Source organism: Macrobrachium rosenbergii, chromosome 4, assembly GCF_040412425.1.
Source record: "Macrobrachium rosenbergii isolate ZJJX-2024 chromosome 4, ASM4041242v1, whole genome shotgun sequence".
Lineage (NCBI taxonomy): Eukaryota > Metazoa > Arthropoda > Malacostraca > Decapoda > Palaemonidae > Macrobrachium > Macrobrachium rosenbergii.
In genome coordinates this window covers 44,663,751-44,686,263 of record NC_089744.1, presented here as the reverse complement: position 1 = coordinate 44,686,263, position 22,513 = coordinate 44,663,751, and the positions used below count along the sequence as shown (strand labels likewise).

The 22,513-nt window shown below is 36.6% G+C and overlaps 1 protein-coding gene across 1 annotated transcript in view; it reads left to right on the top strand.

Annotated features, from left to right (window-relative positions):
• LOC136833816 (probable endonuclease 4) overlaps nucleotides 1–22,513 on the top strand; it is a 134,463-nt gene that overhangs the window by 62,732 nt on the left and 49,218 nt on the right. Inside the window, exons 5-6 of the mRNA XM_067096106.1 lie at nucleotides 9,857–10,010; nucleotides 13,393–13,511. Of these exons, the coding sequence (XP_066952207.1) occupies nucleotides 9,857–10,010; nucleotides 13,393–13,511 (273 nt within the window). The remainder of the gene's footprint in view (nucleotides 1–9,856; nucleotides 10,011–13,392; nucleotides 13,512–22,513) is intronic.

Here is a 22,513-nt window from a genome sequence, read left to right as displayed (position 1 = left end):
TTATGGTACATGTATATGTTTGTTTGTTTTGTATGATAAATAAATTTTTTACCAAATAATAAGTACTAATTTTCAAATATTAATAAGATTAATAAGGTTAAATAATAATAAGAATAATAATAATAATAAAAATAATATAACTGTAATTACAAAATTCTTATGTGATATGTATTTTAAACAAACAAGTATCTTCCCACATCTTTGTAATTCGTTGAAAAGAAGCTCGAAGGCAAAGCTGTCAGATGTGTCAATTTAACATGACAAGAAGGGGAGTGTTGCTGATTAGTGGGTAAAGGGTTTCTTAACCCTTAAACACCGAATGGACATATCGTAAGTCGACTAAAATTGTCTGTTGGGTGACGAGTGGACGTACCGTACGTCAACTACAAAAAATTTCAACCTTCGGTCAACTTTGACTCGACCGAAATGGTCGAAAAACGCAATTGTAAGCTAAAACTCTTACATTCTAGTAATATTCAATCATTTACCTTCATTTTGCAACAAATTGGAAGTCTCTAGCACAATATTTCGATTTATGGTGAATTTTTGAAAAAAACTTTTTCCTTACGTCCGCACGGTAACTTGGCCAAAAATTTCAGAAATTCTTTCGTCATTTTGTCGTAATTTTTGCACCGTTTTGTATTAACTGTTACATAAAGTTTTATATATGAAAATGTGTGCAATTTCATGTAAAATACAACAAAAAACAACCTATGGTTGTAGCTTTTATCAGTTTTGAAATATTTTCATATAAATCACGATGTGCCAAAATTTCAACCATCGGTCAACTTTGACTCGACAGAAATGGTCGAAAAACGCAATTGTAAGCTAAAACTCTTACATTCTAGTAATATTCAATCATTTATCTTCATTTTGCAACAAATTTTAAGTCTCTAGCACAATATTTTGATTTATGGTGAATTTTTGAAAAAAAAAACTTTTTCCTTACGTCCGTGCGCGGTAACTCGGCCGAACATCTCAGAAATTCTTTCGTCGCTTTGTCGTAATGTTTGCACCGTTTTATATTAGTCGTTACATAAAATTTTATATATGAAAATGTGCGCAATTTCATGTAAAATACAACAAAAAGTAACTCATGGTTGTAGCTTTTATCAGTTTTGAAATATTTTCATATAAATCACGATAAGTGCCAAAATTTCAACCTTCAGTCAACTTTGACTCGAACTAAATGGTCGAAAAATGCAATTGTAAGCTAAAACTCTTACATTCTAGTAATATTCAATCATTTACCTTCATTTTGCAACAAATTGGAAGTCTCTAGCACAATATTTTGATTTATGGTGAATTTTTGAAAAAAAAATTTTTCCTTAGCTCCGCGCACGGTAACTCGGCCGAACATCTCAGAAATTCTTTTGTCACTTTGTCGTAATGTTTGCACCGTTTTATATTAGTCGTTCCATAAAATTTTATATATGAAAATGTGCACAATTTCATGTAGAATACAACAAGAAATAACTCATGGTTGTAGCTTTTATCAGTTTTGAAATATTTTCATATAAATCATGATAAGTGCCAAAATTTCAACCTTCGGTCAACTTTGACTCAACCGAAATGGTCGAAAAACGCAATTGTAAGCTAAAACTCTTACATTCTAGTAATATTCAGTCATTTACCTTCATTTTGCAACAAATTGGAAGTCTAGCACAATGTCTCGATTTATGGTGAATTTTTGAAAAAAACTTTTTCCTTACGTCCACGCTGTAACTCGACCGAACATCTCAGAAATTCTTTCGTCACTTTGTCGTAATGTTTGCACCGTTTTATATTAGTCGTTACATAAAATTTTATATATGAAAATGTGCGCAATTTCGTGTAGAATACAACAAAAATAACTCATGGTTGTAGCTTTTATCAGTTTGAAATATTTTCATATAAATCACGATAAATAGAAAAAATTCGACCTTTGGTCAACTTTAACTCGACCGAAATGGTCTAAAACTGCAATTGTAAGCTAAAACACTTACAGTCTAGTAATATTCAATCAATTACCTTCATTTTGCAACAAACGGGAAGTCTCTAGCACAATATTTCGATTCATGGTGAATTTAAAAAAAAAAATTTTTTTACGTCCGCGCGTTATGAATTCATGCATCATTTTGTGATAATATTTTCTCTGTGTTGCTTTGATTGTTTTACAATTTGTTATATACCAAAATCATTGCAATTTAATGTACAATACAAAGAAAAAAAAATAACTCATTAGCTTTAACCGTTTTGCTCACAGCGCTATTTGTATACAATTATATATGAAATTTTTTTTTGCGCTGTCATATATTTCAATATTTATATATGATAATGATATTTTTTCATTTCTGATGGTTGCATACTAAACTTCAGGCAATGACAAAAAAAGGAGCCAAAAATTAACTCTTAATCTTAAAAACTAAGCGTGCTGTGATTTTTTGAAAAAAACTTTTTCTCCACTTTGGCGCTAACTCCCGAACGCCGCCGACACACGGCAGACACTTTTGTAAATAGAGGGTCGGCGTTTAAGGGTTAAGTAATTCTCTCTCTCTCTCTCTCTCTCTCTCTCTCTCTCTCTCTCTCTCTCTCTCTCTCTCTCTCTCTAATAATTCATTAAAAATTTCACTCTCTTAAGTAAGGACAACTCTTATCTCTCTCTCTCACTTGTTTGTAGTTAGTGCAACCTACGTACAGGTAGTGCTCGAGTTACGATGATTCGACTTACGATAATTCGCTTTTACGATGGGGTTAGCAATTAATATCGATACGACAATATTTTGAAAATACGTATTTTTAAATTTCGCGGGCGACTGACGCAGGCAACAACATACAATCAGGCAGCGTACGGTGTACGATACATTGGCCCAAGAGGCTGTAATAGGTACATTAATTCAATGAGCTGACCTCACTTGCTCTTGTTGTGTCGGAAGTTAAAATAGGTCAGTTTTCATTTGCAATTTTTGTGCGTTTGTAAATACAGGTAGTGTACGAGTGACACTAATTCGTCTTACGATAATTCGAGTTTACGATGGAGTTAGCAATTAATACCGGTACAACAATATTTAGAAAGTATTTTTAAATTTTGAGCGGGCACAGGCAACAGCGTACACTACAGTTGCCGTAGAATCAGGCAGCAAGAGAGACCAACTTACAATAGACCAACTTCTTTTTCTCCATCTCTTTATTCCATCTTCTAGTTAAAAAAGTAAGAGAATGATAAAAGTATTGTTAGTAACCTTATACTCTTGCGAAAATGCGTACAGCCATAAGCAACCGAACGAGAGACTGTTGTTTTGCTAATAACCGAGTCGGATAACAACTGTTTTGCTTGTATTTCAACCATCGTACGGTTAAACAATTATCGTAGTTATGTTAAAAATGACGTTAAGTACTGGTATGTTTTTACACTACCCTTATCCGCTTTGGAGAAAAGATCGGCAAGGAAATATACTGCCACAGTAAATTTAAGCTGCAAGTTGTAGTTGAAGCTGAGAAAAGAATGTTCAAGCTGATATTGACTATAAATTATTGTGCATTGGCAACATGGATGAAACTCGACAGCAAATAAAATTGGAAAGTATTTCAATCAAAACTACTGGGCATGAAAGAACACATATTACTGCTGTTTTCACGCCGATAAAAGATAAATACGAAAAGCTCGTAGTATGATGATGAAATCAAGAGAAAATAGCGAACGGAATCTTGATTTTTTTTTTTTTTTTTTTTTTTTTACACAAAACAAACGGCCAGCCGCGAACGTCATCTATTAACGAAAAAAATGGCTAAATTAATTTCACAACGAGACATATTTAAGTTATATTTCGACTTAAAAACACTTCGTATAATGAAAAATATATATGTCCCTTATAAATAAAGTATCTAGAGATTCATTTACGCTAACTAGAAGCAAGAAATGCCCTATGAACCGAGTTAAATGCGGCGAAATAAAGACTGTGTGATCGATTCCCAAACCAAAACATTTGATCACTATGATCGGAATTTATAATGCAAAAGCTATATAAGAATATTTACGATTGGATACAGTGTAGTAAAGCATAACTTTTTAAAAGATCCATGGAAGAGATGCACATTCGTTATTTTGATGTTTGTATAATACGGTGTTATGTGAAAATAGAATACAGTATAATGTAGGCTGGGCTACCGTATATGATATACGAAAGTTCAGGCTAGGCCTTGTTTGTTATTCAATTTCTCTTTATACTGACTTATCATGTCAATCTGCATTGAACCTGCAGAATTAGCTGACACTAATAATTACTATACCATATATGTATAAAATATACTGTGTAGTGTAGGCTAGGCTACCATATACACAGATGGTACTTATTACCCAAGTGTAGGCTAGGCCATATTCGAGTTACGATTTTTTCAACAAACTATGGGTTTTTTGGAACCTAACCCCATCGTAAGTAGGGGAATACCTGTATTGTATTACTGTTTCTATGTATATCTTTACCTGTACAGCAGATAATTTTAAATTGATCTGATTTTACCTGTACCGTCTCTGAACTGTAAATGCACCGTTCTAAAACAGAGACATAGAGCATTTCAGAATAAAGAAGTTTTTAAAAACGAGGTTGAGAAGACCTCTAAAAATAGATCGATGGAAGGGGGAGAGAGAGAAATAGTATATTAATCTTCAGCCTTCATATATTTTTACATCAACCATTTATTTCTTTTTTTTTTTTAGGGTAATGTATTAAGCTAACTTTTAAATGAAGTTACAGTAATTTTGCTTTCATTTAAAAGTTAGTTTAATACTTTGGGTGCATGATTAGGGTCATATTTAATGTTTAAACTCTAGAAATAAGCATTTGTTAGCATTTTTAGAGACCATGCCAAACTTACGCAAAAATTCGCCTTGTGCAAGGGCGTCTGGAACCTAACCTCGCGTAAGTTCGAGGTATGACTGTATAATCAAGACTAACGAAAATACGTCTCTTTCAGTGGTCTTGGGATAATGCTGTATGAGCCACGACCCATGAAATTTTAACCATGGCCTGGTGGTGGCCTATCCTATATTGAGAGAAGTAGTGTGTTGATCCTTCATGCAGCTTGTTCACACCTTGGTGTCCCAGTTTATGGACCGGGTTTATGGGTAGTAACAAGTCTGGAGTATTCTTCCTGCATTTCTATGGTCAGATGACCTTAGTAACAGGTAATCACTTCTGCCCTTCCCACTGCCATCCTTTGGAATCACACAGAGATGGGTTTGCATAGCTTGTGCATGTGGGCCGTTGGCTTTTGTTTCTCTATGGGTCAGGTTAGGATCACCGAAGGTCCAGGGATGTTCTCCCTATCTTTCCTTGGTTGGGTGACCGGGGTATTAAGGAAACACTTAGACTCTTCCTGAGCAATTTTGCGGGACTGCACAGGGAAGGGTTTGTGCAGCTTATTTGTGCTACTCATTCAGTTCCCTAGTACTTGGTTATGACGAGTTTTTTGAAAACGAAGAGCCAATCTTCCTGGTAGGGATGCACTGATACCAAATTTTTGGCTGATACCGATACCAACTTTTAAAGCTGATGCTGATACCTGTTACCTCCATATTACTGTTATTTAGGAGTATATATTGTTACTAAAATCATCTATTGTATATTAAAGGTTCAGAAGTTGAAAGGTCATATAATAGGGTTATATAAACAATTTCAAAGGTATAAGTTTTATTGAAAAAGAACATAAAGTATAACTATTTAGTATTTAATTTTAATACCAGCTCATACTGGACTTGGACCATCTGAACTAAGTTAAATATAATTTTATATTAAAGATAATATTCAATATAATTATCCTAGAAATGAAAAGTAGCACAGAAAATTAATATTATGCCAGCTAGGCAGCTACTTTGCAAATTGTATTTTAGAAAAAGAAAAGAGCTCTATATTTATAATTTTTTGTAATCAAAGTTTAGTACCCTCAAGTAGTACTTAAGAAACATTAACATTTCTCCAATGTTTGATGTACGCCTGTTCACAGAAAATTAATGTTATGCCAGCTAGGCAGCTACTTTGCAAATTGTATTGAAAAAAAAAAGAAAGCACTCTATATTTATAATTTTTTGTAATCAAAGTTTAGTACCCTCAAATTGTAGTTGAGAAACATTAACATTTCTCCATTGTTCAATATGAGCCTGTTTCTATGGGGTGAGAAAATGTTGCCTCCGATACTAAATATGTGCTCACTCTCAACAGAAGATGGAGGAGCAGACAGATATTTACTTGCTAGACCACTTAGTACTGAAAAGACATGTTTATTATCTTTCCACCAATCCAAAGGCTTACCATCTAGAGGAAGTTTCTGTGTAGCTAAGTATCTGTCAATTTCAGTTTTAAGTAACTGTATGGAAGTACTTGAAGTTTTCTTGGGTTTTGGTGATTTCGAGAAACTAGTTCTAGATTCAGTATTGCCTTCATTACTTTGACAACATTTGTTCATAGCATTTCTCAAAATTGAAGTAATCAGTCTTATGATCAGGTTCTTGCAAGTCATCATCTAGATCTTCAGAATCTAGTAATTCTATATTATCATTACTGCTGCCACTATTTGAAGCAACTGACTTATCTTCCTCTCCCATTTCCTTTCTCAGCCTTATTTTCTCAGCAAAAGTACTCAACTCTCTCAATATTTGCTGTATTTGCTTTGGCAGATTCATCAGCATCTTATATCTTGAATCTAAGAACGTGCTAAGGATGACATTATAATCATCAAGATATTTTTTAAATCTAGTTTCAATTGACAGTTTAAGAGCATTAAGTGTAGTGAGTAAAAAAGCCACAATAATGTAATTGATAAACTGTATTTTTCAAAGTTGGCTGAAGAGGACTGTTGCACAAACGGTCGAAAGCTCCCTTGTTTTTTATCCCCTTTTTTATTTTTTGTATCTTGAAAAATACAGTTTATCAATTACATTATTGTGGCTTTTTTACTCATTATTTTCGATCACAATATAGTGATGCACCACAGATTAAGTGTAGTACTTAGACCTGAGAACTTGGGGTTGGTAGAAGCCTTGCTGATGAAATGTTTAAAGAACTCAATTTGGGGAATTATATCTGACACAAGGCATTCCCTCTCACTAAGCTGTACAGTTGTCTAGTGAAAAATCTTTAGTAATTATGACAATTTTGAGATGAGATTCCATGAGTGACCATCAAGTGAAGGAAGGCTAGGAGAATCTGTGCAGTACATTGCTATTGCCTTCTTTTGCTCATAGTTACAGTCTATCATTCAATAAGTGCTATTCCACCTAGTAGAGACATTTTGGATTAATTTGTGTTGTGGAAGATTATTCTGTCACTGTAGATCACGTACCTTACTGCAAGCTAAAGAAGAGTGACTAAAATGGCCTACAATCTTTTTACAGTTTGCAATTATATCTTTTATAACTCTGTTCAAAGATACAGTCATTTATGACGAGCTGAAGAGTGTGCGAAAAACAAGACCATCATATTCTGTACCTTCAATTCCTTTCACTGTATTTGCTCCATTATCTCTGGTAAAAAGATGAATTTTATAATCTGGTATGTCAAAATCCTGAACTACTTCGTTGATCGTATAAGTAATATGAATTGCAGTGTGTGAACCTAAAGATGGCATCACCCTAAGAACTACAGTTTTCTTTAAAAAATCCCCAGTTTAGCAGTGGCCAGTTAGACTAATGAAAGATTCATTTGAGATACTAGTCCAAATATAATCAGCTTCATTAACTGAATCTTTTACCTGAGTCATAACTGCAGAATAGATATCAGGGACAACTTTCTCTGTAAAATATTTTCTGCTTGGAATCTCATAGTTTGCTTTAAGCTTTTTAAGGAGTCTTGTAAGTCCTATGTCTTCTACAATAGAAAATGACTGATTATCAACAGCTATCATCTCACCAATACAGTAGTGAACATCCCGAGCTTGCATGCTGTTGATATCCCATATCTTCTTGCATTCAAAGGTTTCCTCTAATGACATCTGCACATACTGTATTCTATTGCTGCTGCTTTCAGTGCTTTCACTGACACCCGACCCTAAGGATGAAAATTAAATTCTCTATGAAGTACATAATAACAAGGTACAGAAAATTGTTATACTAAAAGTGGACACCGAAGTATTGAAGGTTTATGCATGGTTGTGCTAAAGTGCAAAGGGAGTAGATAAAAGACATACCTGTGTGTGTAGATGAACTGGTTCCCTGACTTCCTTCTTTTGCCAACTTGAAGGGAAATGGTGTAAATGGACCTTCTTTCTTTCTCTTCTGTTGGAGTTGGAGTTTCTCTTCCAAAATGCATTTTTCCTCTGCTTCATATTCGTCTTTGTGGAGTGAATTTAAGTGTTTTATCATGTTCATGGTATTGTGTGAGTTTTCATCTTTTCCCCCTCTTGAGATCTTCATTTCACACAATTTACATTTAACTTTTGTCACATCATCAGTAACACGCTCATAAAAAGTCCAGACACTGCTTTTATAATGAAATTGGTGAATGCTAGCCATTTCTGTTCAAGTGAGAAAATATTGTGTGCTCACTGCATAACAAAGAACCAGTAAGCAGTCTGAGTGAGGACTGAGGTATGCCAGTGCAGCCAGCCCGTTCCTCCCAACTTCAACTCAGACTAGACCTGTACTGCACGTGTCTAAGTCCAAGCTACAGCAGTAGCAGTACAGTAACTCATTGCACCATTCACTTACACCAGGGGTTTTCAACCTGGGGTACGCGTACCGCCAAGGGTCAGTTAGGGGGTACGCTCTCCCCACGGGTGTTAGGGTTAGGGGCTTGGCCGCCCACTGACTGCATAGCCATAGGTAAATAATTATCAACAATTTTCTTTATTTTTATGGAATTCTTTGTGTTTACAATATTGTTGGTTATGTCAGGAGAGTTGTGTACTTACTTCCCTTCAGTACAGTACTTGCAAATATGCACAATGGAATGTTTTTCTGCGTTTGTTTTGTTTTCTACTTTATACAAAGTGATGGGGGTACATTACTGACATTAAAAATACCCAAAATGGTACGTGGGGAGAAAAAGGTTGAAAACCCCTGACTTACACCATACCTGTACTGCACATGTTAAAATAGTACCCAACTCCAACAGAATGGCAATGAGTCAGTGCTGGTAGCGGTAGACATAACTATAGTTAATTAAAATTAGAATTACAATAATGAATTGTTAAGTACACTGTAAAGTATTAAGATACCATCTGTTTTTAAAAGATAAACAATGAACTTATATTCAATGATAGGCCTATATATAGTTTGTTTGGTGGGCTTTGTTAATATACACATTTTACAAAGCCTAGGAGGATTTTAAATTCTTATACTAATGACAAAAGTATCAGCTGGTATTGGCTACATCCCCTATGCACAATATGCTAAACGGACCAGGAAGGTAACACTCCAGGTTGGGTGAACTGACTAGTTGGTTCAGAGAGTACCAAGATTTCTCCCACCAAAGGGTAAACCTCTTATGTAAAAAGCAAAGGTTTGTATTTGTGTAGGAACAAATATAGCAAATTTTCCTAACATATAAACCAGAAGTTCTTTACATAAATGGCCCACCTCAGCCACCCCTCACCCTGGGACCTGGGCCAGAGGGCAAAATGGAATGCAGACCGACAGGTGGGCAGGGCTTCTCCCTGCCAGTCGGTAATTTACTACTATGACAGTAAGTTTGAATGGCCGTTCCAGCTCTCATTCGCAAGCTAAATCCTTATGAAAAGAACGTTCAGGTGTGTATGTTAGGGACAATACTAATTACTTATATAATTTGCTGTATTTGTATCATAGAAAAAATAGAAATTACTTCAAGAATTCATAAAGTGAATATATAAAGCACTTCAAGTAATTACATTAATTTTACTTCAGGATCTGCCACCACATTTAATTCTTCCACATGGATCTTATTTAATGAACCTTGGTTGTCCCATCCCAGAAACATTGAATAAAAGCCGTGCTATGCTCTTGGAGGAAATCTGCCGTTGTGAGAAATTGGGGATACCTCATTTCAATTTTCATCCTGGTAAGTAAGAAGACTGTAATTCCTTAATTTCCTTGTAAATAGAACAGTAATATAAATTTCCTCTAAATGTTGGTATTTTTATCTTTAGGAGATAGCCACATATTTACTCCCATTTGTAAATTCTGTAAGTTTTTCATTTTTATTCCCATTCATAAATTCTGTAAGTTTTCATTTCTGTGGCTTTCCTAAGCATGTCCTACTTTCCCCCAATTATGTATTTCCTTTTATCTGATAAACCACCCTAATATTTGACTTAGAATTTTCTCATTTAGGTTTAATACATTTTTATATAGCACTCTACCCCATTGTATTGAAATTTTTAATAATTACAGCTCTTATCATCTGTTATTGTTTTGATGTTCCTGTGGAATGCTCCACATTTTCTCTTCATTACATTAAGTACAACTTTTAACTGTCAGACAAGATGCATTGAGGGTTGTCTCCTTTGCTGCAAAGGCCCCAGTTGGTGATTCGAGGCTAATTATTGTTCCTGGCAGCAGGATCTGTATCTGCCGTCATTGCTGTCTCCCACACATAGCCATCCAGGAAACCTTTTCCTGGTTTGGATGCCTAGGAAAAACAAATTACTTTGAAAATGTGTTTTGTATGATACTGTACCACCCTGAAAATATGTCTGAATGAGAAAGAGAGGAGAGTACTGAGTGTTTCTTCAGGTTTATTTTATAACTACTATAAGTAATCCCTTGATTATCCAATTTCACATCACCCAAAGCTCAATATTATTCAGACCTCAGGGACCAAAGTGATATATATACATACATACATTATATATATATTATTATATATATATATATATATATATATATATATATATATATATATATATATATATATATATATATATATATATATATATATATATATATATATATATATATATATATATATATATATATATATATATATATATATATGAATGTCTTTTCCTGTAATACCACAGTGTAATATGAATATAAAAAAGGCCCATAAAACACTATTTAAACGTTGCAACCATATATTTCAGGCACTTGCTTCTGTGCCCTGTTCACTGGTAGAATATGGACAGATGAGATGTTACAAGGGTATATATACAAAACATATGTAGGTGTGGCATTGTCCCCGATGGTATGCAGGTGACCGTTTCCTAAGAAGGTGGAGAGTCACCAATTCCCTAGTGGTTTTTGGCCTCATTAACTCCCGTTTGGCGACGATTCTGGAGGTCTTGTTCTCTGGGCCACCTTCTTCAGAAGAGGTCTGAGGATTAACGCGTTGATGTCGTCCGATTTCCAGTGTCCTCCTGACAAGTTCATGTTGTTGGTTTGATTGATGATAGCAGATTCCAGCATCTTTCTTTTGTATGGACAGCTACTTTTGAAAACCAGCTCCACCCAAGTAGCTTGGAATGGAACCCGTCATAAAACGGGCACTGTATATCTACTTGTCCCTCAAATCAGGGTTCAGCCCAGAAAAATTATCATTAAAGCAAGGCTTGTCATTAGATTGTCAGTCTTCAAAATAATTGAGTACCATTATCCAGCCACTCTCCACCTCTCTGCCTTCGATTTCACCAAATTCACTCTCAAATGATGAATCCCTTTTATAATCATCTGCACAAGGCAAATAATCATCACTTGAATAATCACTGCCACTCATTATGGATTGTGTATTAACAAAAATCAAATGAAAATGGCAGAGAACAACAAAAAAAAGATGAAGAATAACAACAAGCATTGATTACTCTGATTGTTTGTAGAGTACTGTAGTGGCCATGTAGTACCAATCTTGTGGGATGCCATCTCCTTGTTCAGGTTCAAACTTGCTGAAGGGTTCTTCAGATGTGGGAGGAGCTAAATACATGTCAGTAAGGTATTCTGGATGTATAAGAATTAACCAATAGCTAGTCCCGTTATTTCTCCAACTCCAAGTGTTTTAAATGAAACTTGATGTTCCAGAAACATCAGTGGACGAGAGTATTGGATCTTTACGATGTCGTGTATATGTCGTGGTCTCGGGTTAAAGGCTATTGTACATTGAAGTGATTATTGTAGGGAAGACAGTAGATATACAGTAACATTTTGGTTACATAAAAAGCATGTAGGGTGTTCACATATTTCAGTTATTCAGTGATATGCTGTGTTTTTTCTTATTTTATAAAACTATTCTGTTCTCAATACATTTTATTTTAGTTATTCACTGATATTTTTACACCAAAAATAATACTGCGTTGAACAGTATAACTCGTCAAGCAATATATCATATGCTGTTATTACATATTTAATGAATTGTTTGTGGAATATGATGCCAAGACTATAGCATCCAATATTTTGATATATATATATATATATATATATATATATATATATATATATATATATATATATATATATGTATATATACACCCTTTAACTAACATAATTTTTATATATATATATATATATATATATATATATATATATATATATATATATATATATATATATATATATATATATATATATATATGTATATATATGTATATATATATATATATATATATATATGTATATATATATATATATATATATATATATATATATATATATATATATATATATATATATATATATATATATATATATATATATATATATATATATATATATATATATATATATATATATATATATATATATATATATATATATATATATATATATATATATATATATATATATATATATATTGCAGTCTGTGTAAGACATGGTAATAAAGAGGTAAAAACAATCAGCTTGTTTCACTACTATTTATATGAAATTTATGCACTAATGGTTAATAACTTGTTTAAACTAATAAACTGCAGAAATATTGTAGTGGGAAAACGAAAGAACTTTCTATTGCATTTACAAGTAATTGAACTTTGCACCTAAATTTCAAGTTACTTGGCAGCTAGGCTTCTTATGTTTTGGGTGCTTTACACTTGTAGATGTATATTTCTTGTCTTACAAGAGCTCAGTAGTTTTATTTTTGACTAACCGTTCATTATTCAGACAATTTTAGCTGTTTATTTTTTGTAGGTTACCTTTGTCCATACACATATATAAAAAATCACACCAATCTGAAATTGAATAGGTTCTTGTTAAAGCAAGAATTTCCAGACCAGCAAAATATGTACATCCATAAAAATAATAGTATATTTTACCAGCATTCCGCTGCATGAACTCATGGTATTTTTCAGTAATGTAGTTATGGTGTACATTTACCTAACAATTTCCCTTTCATTTGAAGAAAAAAAAAATTTCTTAATATTGTTATCTCAGAAAATATATTTGACTACAGTAAACTAGTTTTATGCAAGTAAGAATAATTTTTACATGGTATGCTTTGAAACTCTTATTTACTTTAGGTTCTACACTTGGGAAAATTACTCGAGAAGAATGCTGTAAAACCATTGCCGAGAGTATCAATTCTGTAGCTGAGCAGACCAAGGATGTTATATTTGTTCTAGAAAATATGAGTTGCCAGGTAAGTGTTGCATCAAGGTATCAAATGAGGAAACATCAAACTTAGAGTTTATTCTACTAAGAGCTACACACAGTTGTTTGGAGGAAAGTTCAGTATCTCTACCAGTATGGAATAATGTTTTTTGTTTATTGTGTTCTCAGTGGCTCACAAACCATTTCACTCCTTCACAACCCCATCACTTATATGCTCCCACATATGTGGTGTATAAGTGACCTTAGACACTCTCTTTTTGTCTAAAAGACCAAAGATCAGAAGTAATAGAAACCATACATCTCAGGTACTGAACATCACCTACTTTTTGTATGTCTGTAGTGTTGTTAATCCTTTGTGAGCGGGCGTCATCAAATGATGATTATTTATGGCTGTAGGATAAATTCCGGGTATTGTCCTCTGATGATCAACATTTCACACTATACAGTATGAATGAATTTTGCAGGAAAAGTGTTCAGATAACTTCCATGGGCCATAAATGACTCATGGCAACTCTTACAACAACTCTAATAGAGAGTTGGTACAGGAGAGAGAAAGACATCAGTTTGCCTTGAGATTTCATGGGGGGGGGGACGTACTGCAGCTCCCCATCCCAGGATGTCTCGTAAATATTTTACAATAAATATACCCAGAACCTCTTACTGATTTTAGTTCTTATCTGTTACGGTATTGTGTGAGCAGTAATTATAGTTTTACAAAATAAAAAAAATTATAGAAAAAAACATTTATAACTTGGTAAAAAATGAGAAAATATTGGTAAAAAATTAGCATATTTTCTATGACTGTCTTGGTAAAGAGGCCCTGCACAGGGTTGGAAATATTTACTTTACTTCCCGTGGAAGGTACAGAAATTAAAAAAAAAAAAAAAAATTTTCTTATACCATATGCATATGCATATATTCCTTTTTATTATTATTATTATTATTATTTTTTTAAACTGGCCATCTTTGAATTTAGCCTGGTCTAGGGGTGTGCTTAATATATATTTTAGCCCGGACTGTGGGGGTTAAGAGCTGAGCAGGATGTACAGACTGTTTTCTCCAAAGCCAGATTGTAATTATAACCATATTTTTCAAAGAATATCACCCTACAGGTGTTAGTGATAGCCTAGTGTTTTTCCAGTGAATCTGGTATATTTAGGTATTTTGTCTTTTCATAATGTCTTGATGTTGGATATTCAGTGAACTCATTAATTTGTAAATGAGATTCTGGATAGTGTTCTTAAAGGTGGTTCAGTCAGACATTAGGTAACTTAAACTGTATTTCCAGTGGTGTGTGTAAATTTTGAATATTTTTATTTTGTCTTATTGCATTTGGTATTTTTGTATATAGCATTTTCCATTATGTTTTGGCTTTTCCCTTAAAAGTTTTTCCAATTGCCATTTGTTACTTATTTCAAATGAATACCATATTCTTTGGAAGCTTGAATTTCAAGTCAGTGCCCTGTATGGGCTTGTTCCATGTGAATAGGGTAGATCTTCTGAATATAATAATAATAATAATAGTAATAATAATAATAAATAAATAAATAAATAATAATAATAATAATAATAATAATAATAATAATAATAATAATAATAATAAAGGGATTTTGACAAAGGAAAAATCTATTTCTGGGGGAAGACCTGTGTCACCCGGTGAAATTACCATCTAGCACACATTTCTAGGTAAATTCATTGCTAAACATACCAGAGAAAAACTAAATGCAATGCTGGGGTTACTACCCCCAGTGCGAGCTCCATAAAATGGAGTCATGTATAGGAAAGGGTGAGTGTTGTCACTACCACAGGCCTCTGCCCTGTAGATATTCCCAATCTCAAAATCCCCAGAGTGAGGTGCCAGAATAACGCCCGCGCACCAGCTCCCGACTACCAACAACTCGGCCTCCATATTGGCATTCCAGGTTAGCACCCCCCCCCCCAAAGCTTGGTATTTTACCCAGGGGGGGGAAAAGAAGGAATAGTGGCGGGTCACCGGGTGACACAGGTCTTCCCCCAGAAATAGATTTTTCCTTTGTCAAAATCCCTTTTCTGGGCTTTGACCTGTGTCAGCCGGTGAAATCATAACAGAGAATTAAACATACCAGCTTGGTGAAGGCCTTGGAAAACTACTGTGATGGAAAGAAATAAAACAATTAGTAAAAGTGAGTTTTAATTACCCAAGCCAAAAATCTCTATAATAACATGAGAATAACAAGATGGGGGAACCATGCCCCAAAGTAAACATGATATACAGAACATCAGAACACGGTTATAATTAACTTAAATACTAACAAATAGGAAAAATAGACAACATGCAACATGGTCAGGAGTCAGGCTGTGAGGCATGCCTGACCCAGAGAAGACGGTAAGGGGAGTAAACGAGGCAGGTAGGCGAGAGGGAGAGTGACAGAACAGTTAGTAATGCATAGTGAGATCAGTCAGAGGAAGGAACAATGCTTCCTGCCGCCACTGTGGAAAATTTTAGAGCCTCTAGGGATTTGAGGTACTGGCGTTTAAACACCAAAGGTGATTTCCAACCCGTATATTTTTTGAGATCGTCAAAATTCATATGATGGAAATAATTAGTGGAGGTGGCCACCGCCCTGATATCATGGACCTTAGGAACTGAATCTGGGTTAGCTTGTTTAATAAAGTACAAGATTTGTTGTCTGATGGCCTTCAGAGAAATAGTTCCTCCACTTTCTCTCACAAAAAGAGGACCTGAAGTTATATTAGAGGTTCTGTCTAAATAAGCCTTTAAGGCACAATGACAGGTCTTGTGGAAGGGGGACAACCTTCCATGGGGACCACCTATCTCGCGGATCTTCATTTTTAGCGAGAAACTTGAGATCTGGGGCTAACAGAACTTCTCCTGACGGGAGGAAATCAACATGGTTCGGTTCTCTAGATAGAGCTGACAGCTCAGAAATTCTAGCACCTGAAGCTAAACTAATTAAGAATAAGGTCTTCCTTAACCGTTAAACGCCTACTGGACGTATCATACGTCGACTAAAATTGTCTGTTGGGTGCCAGGTGGACGTACCGTACGTCGACTACAAAAAATTTCAACCTTCGGTCAACTTTGACTCGACTGAAATGGTAAAAAAACACAATTGTAAGCTAAAACTCTTACATTCTAGTAATATTCAATCATGTACCTTCATTTTGCAACAAATTGGAAGTTTCTAGCACAATATTTTGATTTATGGTGAATTTTGAAAAAAACTTTTTTCTTACGCCCGCTGTAACTAACTTCGGCGAAAATTTCAGAAATTCTTTCATCATTTGTCGTAATTTTTGCACTGTTCTATATTAGCCGTTACATAAAGTTTATATATGAAAATGTGCGCAATTTCATGTACAATACAGCCAAATACAACCCATGGTTGTAGCTTTTATCAGTTTTCAAATATTTTCATATAAACCACGATAACTGCCAAAATTTCAACCTTCGGTCAACTTTGACTCGACCGAAATGGTCAAAAAACGCAATTGTAAGCTAAAACTCTTACATTCTAGTAATATTCAATCATTTACCTTCATTTTGCAACCAATTGGAAGTCTCTAGCACAATATTTCAATTTATGGTGAATTTTTGAAAAAAACTTTTTCCTTACGGCTGCGCCAGAAATTCTTTCGTCACATTGTCGTAATGTTTGCACTGTTTTATATTAGTCGTTACATAAAGTTTTATATATGGAAATGTGCGCAATTTCATGTAGAATACAACAGAAAATAACTCATGGTTGTAGCTTTTATCAATTTTGAAATATTTTCATATAAATCATGATAACTGCCAAAATTTCAAGCTTCGGTCAACTTTAACTAGACCGAAATGGTAAAAAAACGCAATTATAAGCTAAAACTCTTACATTCTAGTAATATTCAATCATGTACCTTCATTTTGCAACAAACTGGAAGTCTCTAGCACAATATTTCGATTTATGGTGAATTTCTGAAAAAAAAACTTTTTCCTTACGTCTGCGCGCGGTAACTCGGCCGAACATCTCGGAAATTCTTTCGTCTCGTTGTCGTAATATTTGCACCGTTTTATATTAGTCGTTACATAAAGTTTTATATATGGAAATGTGCGCAATTTCATGTAGAATACAACAGAAGATAGCTCATGGTTGTAGCTTTTATCAGTTTTGAAATATTTTCATATAAATCATGATAAATAGAAAAAATTCGACTTTCGGTCAACTTTAACTCGACCGAAATGGTCGAAAACTGCAATTGTAAGCTAAAACACTTACAGTCTAGTAATATTCAATCAGTTAGCTTCATTTTTCAACGAACGGGAAAATTTTTTTATGTCCGAGCGTTACGAATTCATGCATCATTTTGTGATAATATTTTCTCTGTGTTGCTTTGATCGTTTTACAATTTGTTATAAACCAAAATCATCGCAATTTAGTGTACAATACAACTAAAAAAATTAACTCATTAGCTTTAACCGTTATGCTTACAGTGCGATTTGTATACAATTATGTTTTTTTTTTTTTGCTGTCATATATTCCAATATTTATATATGATAATGATATTTTTTTCATTTCTGATGGTTGCATACTAAACTTCAGGCAATGACAAAAAAGGAGCCAAAATGAACTCTTAATCTTAAAAATTAAGCATGCTGTGATTTTTTGAAAAAAACTTTTTTTCCGCTTCGGCGTTAACTCACCGAACGCCACCGGCATACGGGAGACGTTTTTGTAAATAGAGGCTCGCCGTTTAAGGGTTAACAGACTTAAGAATGAACAGTTCTGATTATCAGTATCTGATGCTAATTTAAGAACGTCATTTAAGAACCAGGAAACCGTGTGTGGACGGGTTGCTGGTCTCAAACGAGCGCATGCTCTAGGAATTGATGAAAAATAAGAATCAGTTAATATTAAAGCCATGTAAAAATATCTTTCTTAAAGCTGATTTGGCTGTAGTAATGGTACTAGAGGCAAGACCTTTTTCGAACAGTGACCTGAAGAACGAGATTGCAAGGTTCGTGGTCATTTCTGTAGCTTCAGATTCTTTCAGGAACAGAGCTAATTTCTTGACTGCTGAGTCATATTGTCTGAGGGTAGATTCCCTTTTGTCTGATTCTAAGAACATTGTATTAACGGGATCAATATTAGCATCTTTCTGAGCTGCAAATTTCATGAAATCCACAAAGCTAGGGCATCTTGGACTCTTGAGGAAGCTGACACAGTCCAAGTTTGTACTATTTGTGTCAATTTTGGTCTGGGGATCTGTATGCACCGGAGCTTCAGTTCTAGAAGAGGAGGAAACCAGTTGCTCTTCGGCCAGTTGGGCGCTACCAGAGCCACCTGAACTTTGAGTGTCCTGAGCTTGTGTAAGACTTTCATCAACAAGTTTACTGGAGGAAACAGGTAGATCCTCTGCCACTTGTTCCAATCTATTGACATCACATCTGTGGAGTGAGCCAGAGGGTCCAGGTTGGGGGCCACATAACAAGGAAGTTTGTGGTTGCTTTCTGTGGCAAACAGATCTACCTGGAGACCTGGGACCTGACTGCAAATCCACTCAAATGATGTTTTGTCCAGGGACCGTTCCGACTCCAACGGAGTTGTTCTGGACAGAGAGTGCAATGACATTCCGAACTCCCGCCAGATGGGTAGCTGACAAATGCCACTGGTGCTTGTTTGCTAGGGAGAATATTGCTATCATTACTTGGTTGATCCGGCTCGACTTGGAACCTCCCCTGTTTATACAATGCACCACTACCGCACTGACCAAGACCAGCCTTATATGGATTAGTCTGGTTGGACACAGTTTCTTTAAGGTTAGAAAGACTGCCATTGCTTCGAGAACATTGATATGGAACTGGCGGAACATAGTGGACCATGTTCCCTGCACTTTTTGTGTTGAGAGTATCCTCCCACCGCTCAGAGAAGCATCCGTGTGAATCACTAATGCCGGAGGGGAACTGGAGCGGTACTGACTTTGATAAGCACTTGACTGTTGTCCAGGGCCGGAGTCTCTTCCTCAGTATTTGCGAAATTAGGGACACCTTGTCCTGAATCTGATGTTGGCACGTCTCCGCCATACTCTGTTTATGTCTTTCAGTTTGGCTTTCAGGGACTAGATCCGTTAGTGAAGCAAACTGAAGGAACCTAAGACCCTTTCTTGGAGTGCGGCGGGAAGCTTTCTGTTCATGAGGAATTGCCTGGTTGCTTTGGCTATTTCTTTCCGCTTGGCTGTCGGAAGAGATATCTTGTGTGAGCGTAGGTCCCACTGGATTCCCAACCACTGAAAGCGGCTCTCGGAACTAGGCGGGACTTCTCCTGTTTATTTGGAAGCCCAGAGATTCCAGAAAACCGATTACTATGGTTGTTGCTTTCCGACATTCGCTGGCATTGGGTGCCCAAATTATCCAATCGTCCAGGTATGCGGCTAGCATGATCCCTTGAGACCGTGTTGTTGAACTACTGTATCTGCCAGTTTGGTGAAAATTCTGGGGGCTATGTTGAGCCCGAATGGCATGACTCTGAACGGAGTGGCTTGCTTTCCTAGTCAGAACCCCAGGTAAGGAGAGAACCTTCTCACAACCGGGACGTGATAATAGGCGTCTGAAAGATCTATAGAGGTGGTTACGGCTCCATGTGGAAGTAGGGTCGAACCTGCGAGATTGTGAGCATGTTAAATTTGTCGCATTGAATGTATAAATTGAGGCAGAGACAAGTCTAGGATTACTCTTTGTTGACTGGAGCCTTTCTTCGGAACGCTGAACAGTCTGCCCTGAAACTTCAAGTGCCTCGCTTTCTTTATAGCCCTCTTTTGTAGTAGGTCCTTCACGAAGTCCTGGAGGGCTTTGGATGGTGATTGATGGAACCTGACTAGTGGAGGAGGAGGGCCTCTGCTCCAGCTCCAACCCAGGCCCTTGGAGACTATGCTGTGGGCCCACGAACTGAAGGTCCATTGGTCCCGAAAATGATACAGCCTCCTGCCTACCTGAGGAGTCTCACTGGGCGGAGATGATCTGCCTCCTCTGCTACCTCGGCCTCCTCTCCCTCGGGGTTGGAGCGAGATGCCAGATTGCCTCTAAAGGAGCCTCTGGCTCTGCTTCCCCTGGCGTTTCGGTTAAATGCCCGAAATGCCCCATGACTTTCGTATGAAGCATTGAACAGCCAGACGTTACGTATGTAGGGCCAGAGTGTGTGCTGGGCTGGTTGAACCAGCACATACTGTGGCTGAGTTGAGCCTTAGAGGTTGAAGGCTGGCCGGCTGGAGAGACCGGAACAGCCTGCAGCACCGTCTGGGTAGGAGGCCTTTTGAATTTCTTGAACCTCTTCTGGGATGAGGTCCGGCGGACTCCGTTAACTTCCGCTTGTCATTGGTACCCCAGCGGGAGCGGAGGCTGGTTAGCCCTGGTAGCTTCCGTCAGGACCGCGTCTACCTCTTCCTGGGGGAAGAGATTAGTCCCCAGATGGAGCTCTTCATCAGCCTATTGGGCTTTGTGCCGAATAGAAGCTGCCGTAAAGATGTGTTTCCGGCAGTTCATCCGAGCCACTATGAAATCATATAGGTCCTGCTGGAACCCCTTTTTTGTAGGGATTTAGTAAAGGACCTGAAAGAGGGCTTCTTCATTATAGACAACCGAAAGTTGCCTCCGCCAAAGTCAGGGAATGTAGGACCAACAACCTGCCCTTGGTCTCAGCAACCTTCAGGAGAGAATCCGGGATTTTCGGAAGCTGCTCGTTGAAGAGGGCAGAAGCGCAGTCAGGGTCGAGCCTACCCACCGTAAAAGTGGCGGGCTCCCTTCCAAAATCAGAATCTCCGGGGAAGACTAGAGAGGTGGGATCTGTCTCCCAGTTGTGGAAGGGCTTGCCCTCAATGCCTGCCTGACTGGTAAGCAGGGCTACCTTCAGTCGTGCAGGGGTGGGGATAGTATCTCCCACTGAGAACATCAAGCAGACCCTTGACAGGGGTAAGTTTCGTGTTCTCAGCTTGCCACTCTGTAAGCGTGCGCAAGAGGGTGGCATAAACAAATTAATCCAAAAATATCAATGTCATCCGTAAACATAAAAATGTGAAAATAAATAGCATAACCGTACCATCTCAGAGAATATACCTGAGAGCTGGAAGAGTGGGTCCAAGGATAATATGGAATTATGATCACAAAGGCGAGAGGGGGAAATCTCATAGCCTAAGAGAGGAGAGGACCCGCGCCTCCCCAGGGAAGGGGTAATTCAGAAAAAACAAACTCCGACGAGGAGTGAATATGAAATTATGTAAAACACACATAAAAACATATAAAAAGGGGGGGAAAGTCCCACCATAAACCACACAAAGACTGAAGGTCGCGTGAGGTCGGGAGCAAGGCGGCCGAGACCGGCGTTATATTCAACCCCCTAATTATTGAATTAGAAGGTAAATAAGGAGCCTCAGCCGCCTAAAAACAAAAGGGAGATGGTACTCAACTTAGGTGAAGAAAATTCGTGGCTGGAAGACATAATGTCGCACAGAAAAAGGGCAAAAAAGCACACCAATGAGAACAACAACAAGGCGTTGACGCGTGCTAAATTGGAATGCCAATATGGCGGCTGAGTTGTTGGTGGGTCGAGGAGCTGGTGCGGGCGTTATTCTGGCACCTCGCTCTGGGGGATTTTGAGATTGGGAATATCTACAGGGCAGAGGCCTGTGGTAGTGACAACACTCACCCTTTCCTATACACGACTCCATTTATGGAGCTCACTGGGGGTAGTAACCCCAGCATTGCATTTAGTTTTTCTCTGGTATGTTTAGCAATGAATTTACCTAGAAATGTGTGCTAGATGGTAATTTCACCGGCTGACACAGGTCAAAGCCCAGAAATAATAATAATAATGAAAGTGCACTTGTCATGAGAATACCTTTTTGAAGTCAAATGACTTCACCATAGAATGGTTATATTCCTTGAATATTTATATTCAATAATGAGGCTGTGTGATAGTTGAGAGTGCTCTCTAACCATGGAATCTCATATCGTGATTTGAAATTATGTCTCTCTCTACTCTTTTTGTTCTCTCTTTATTA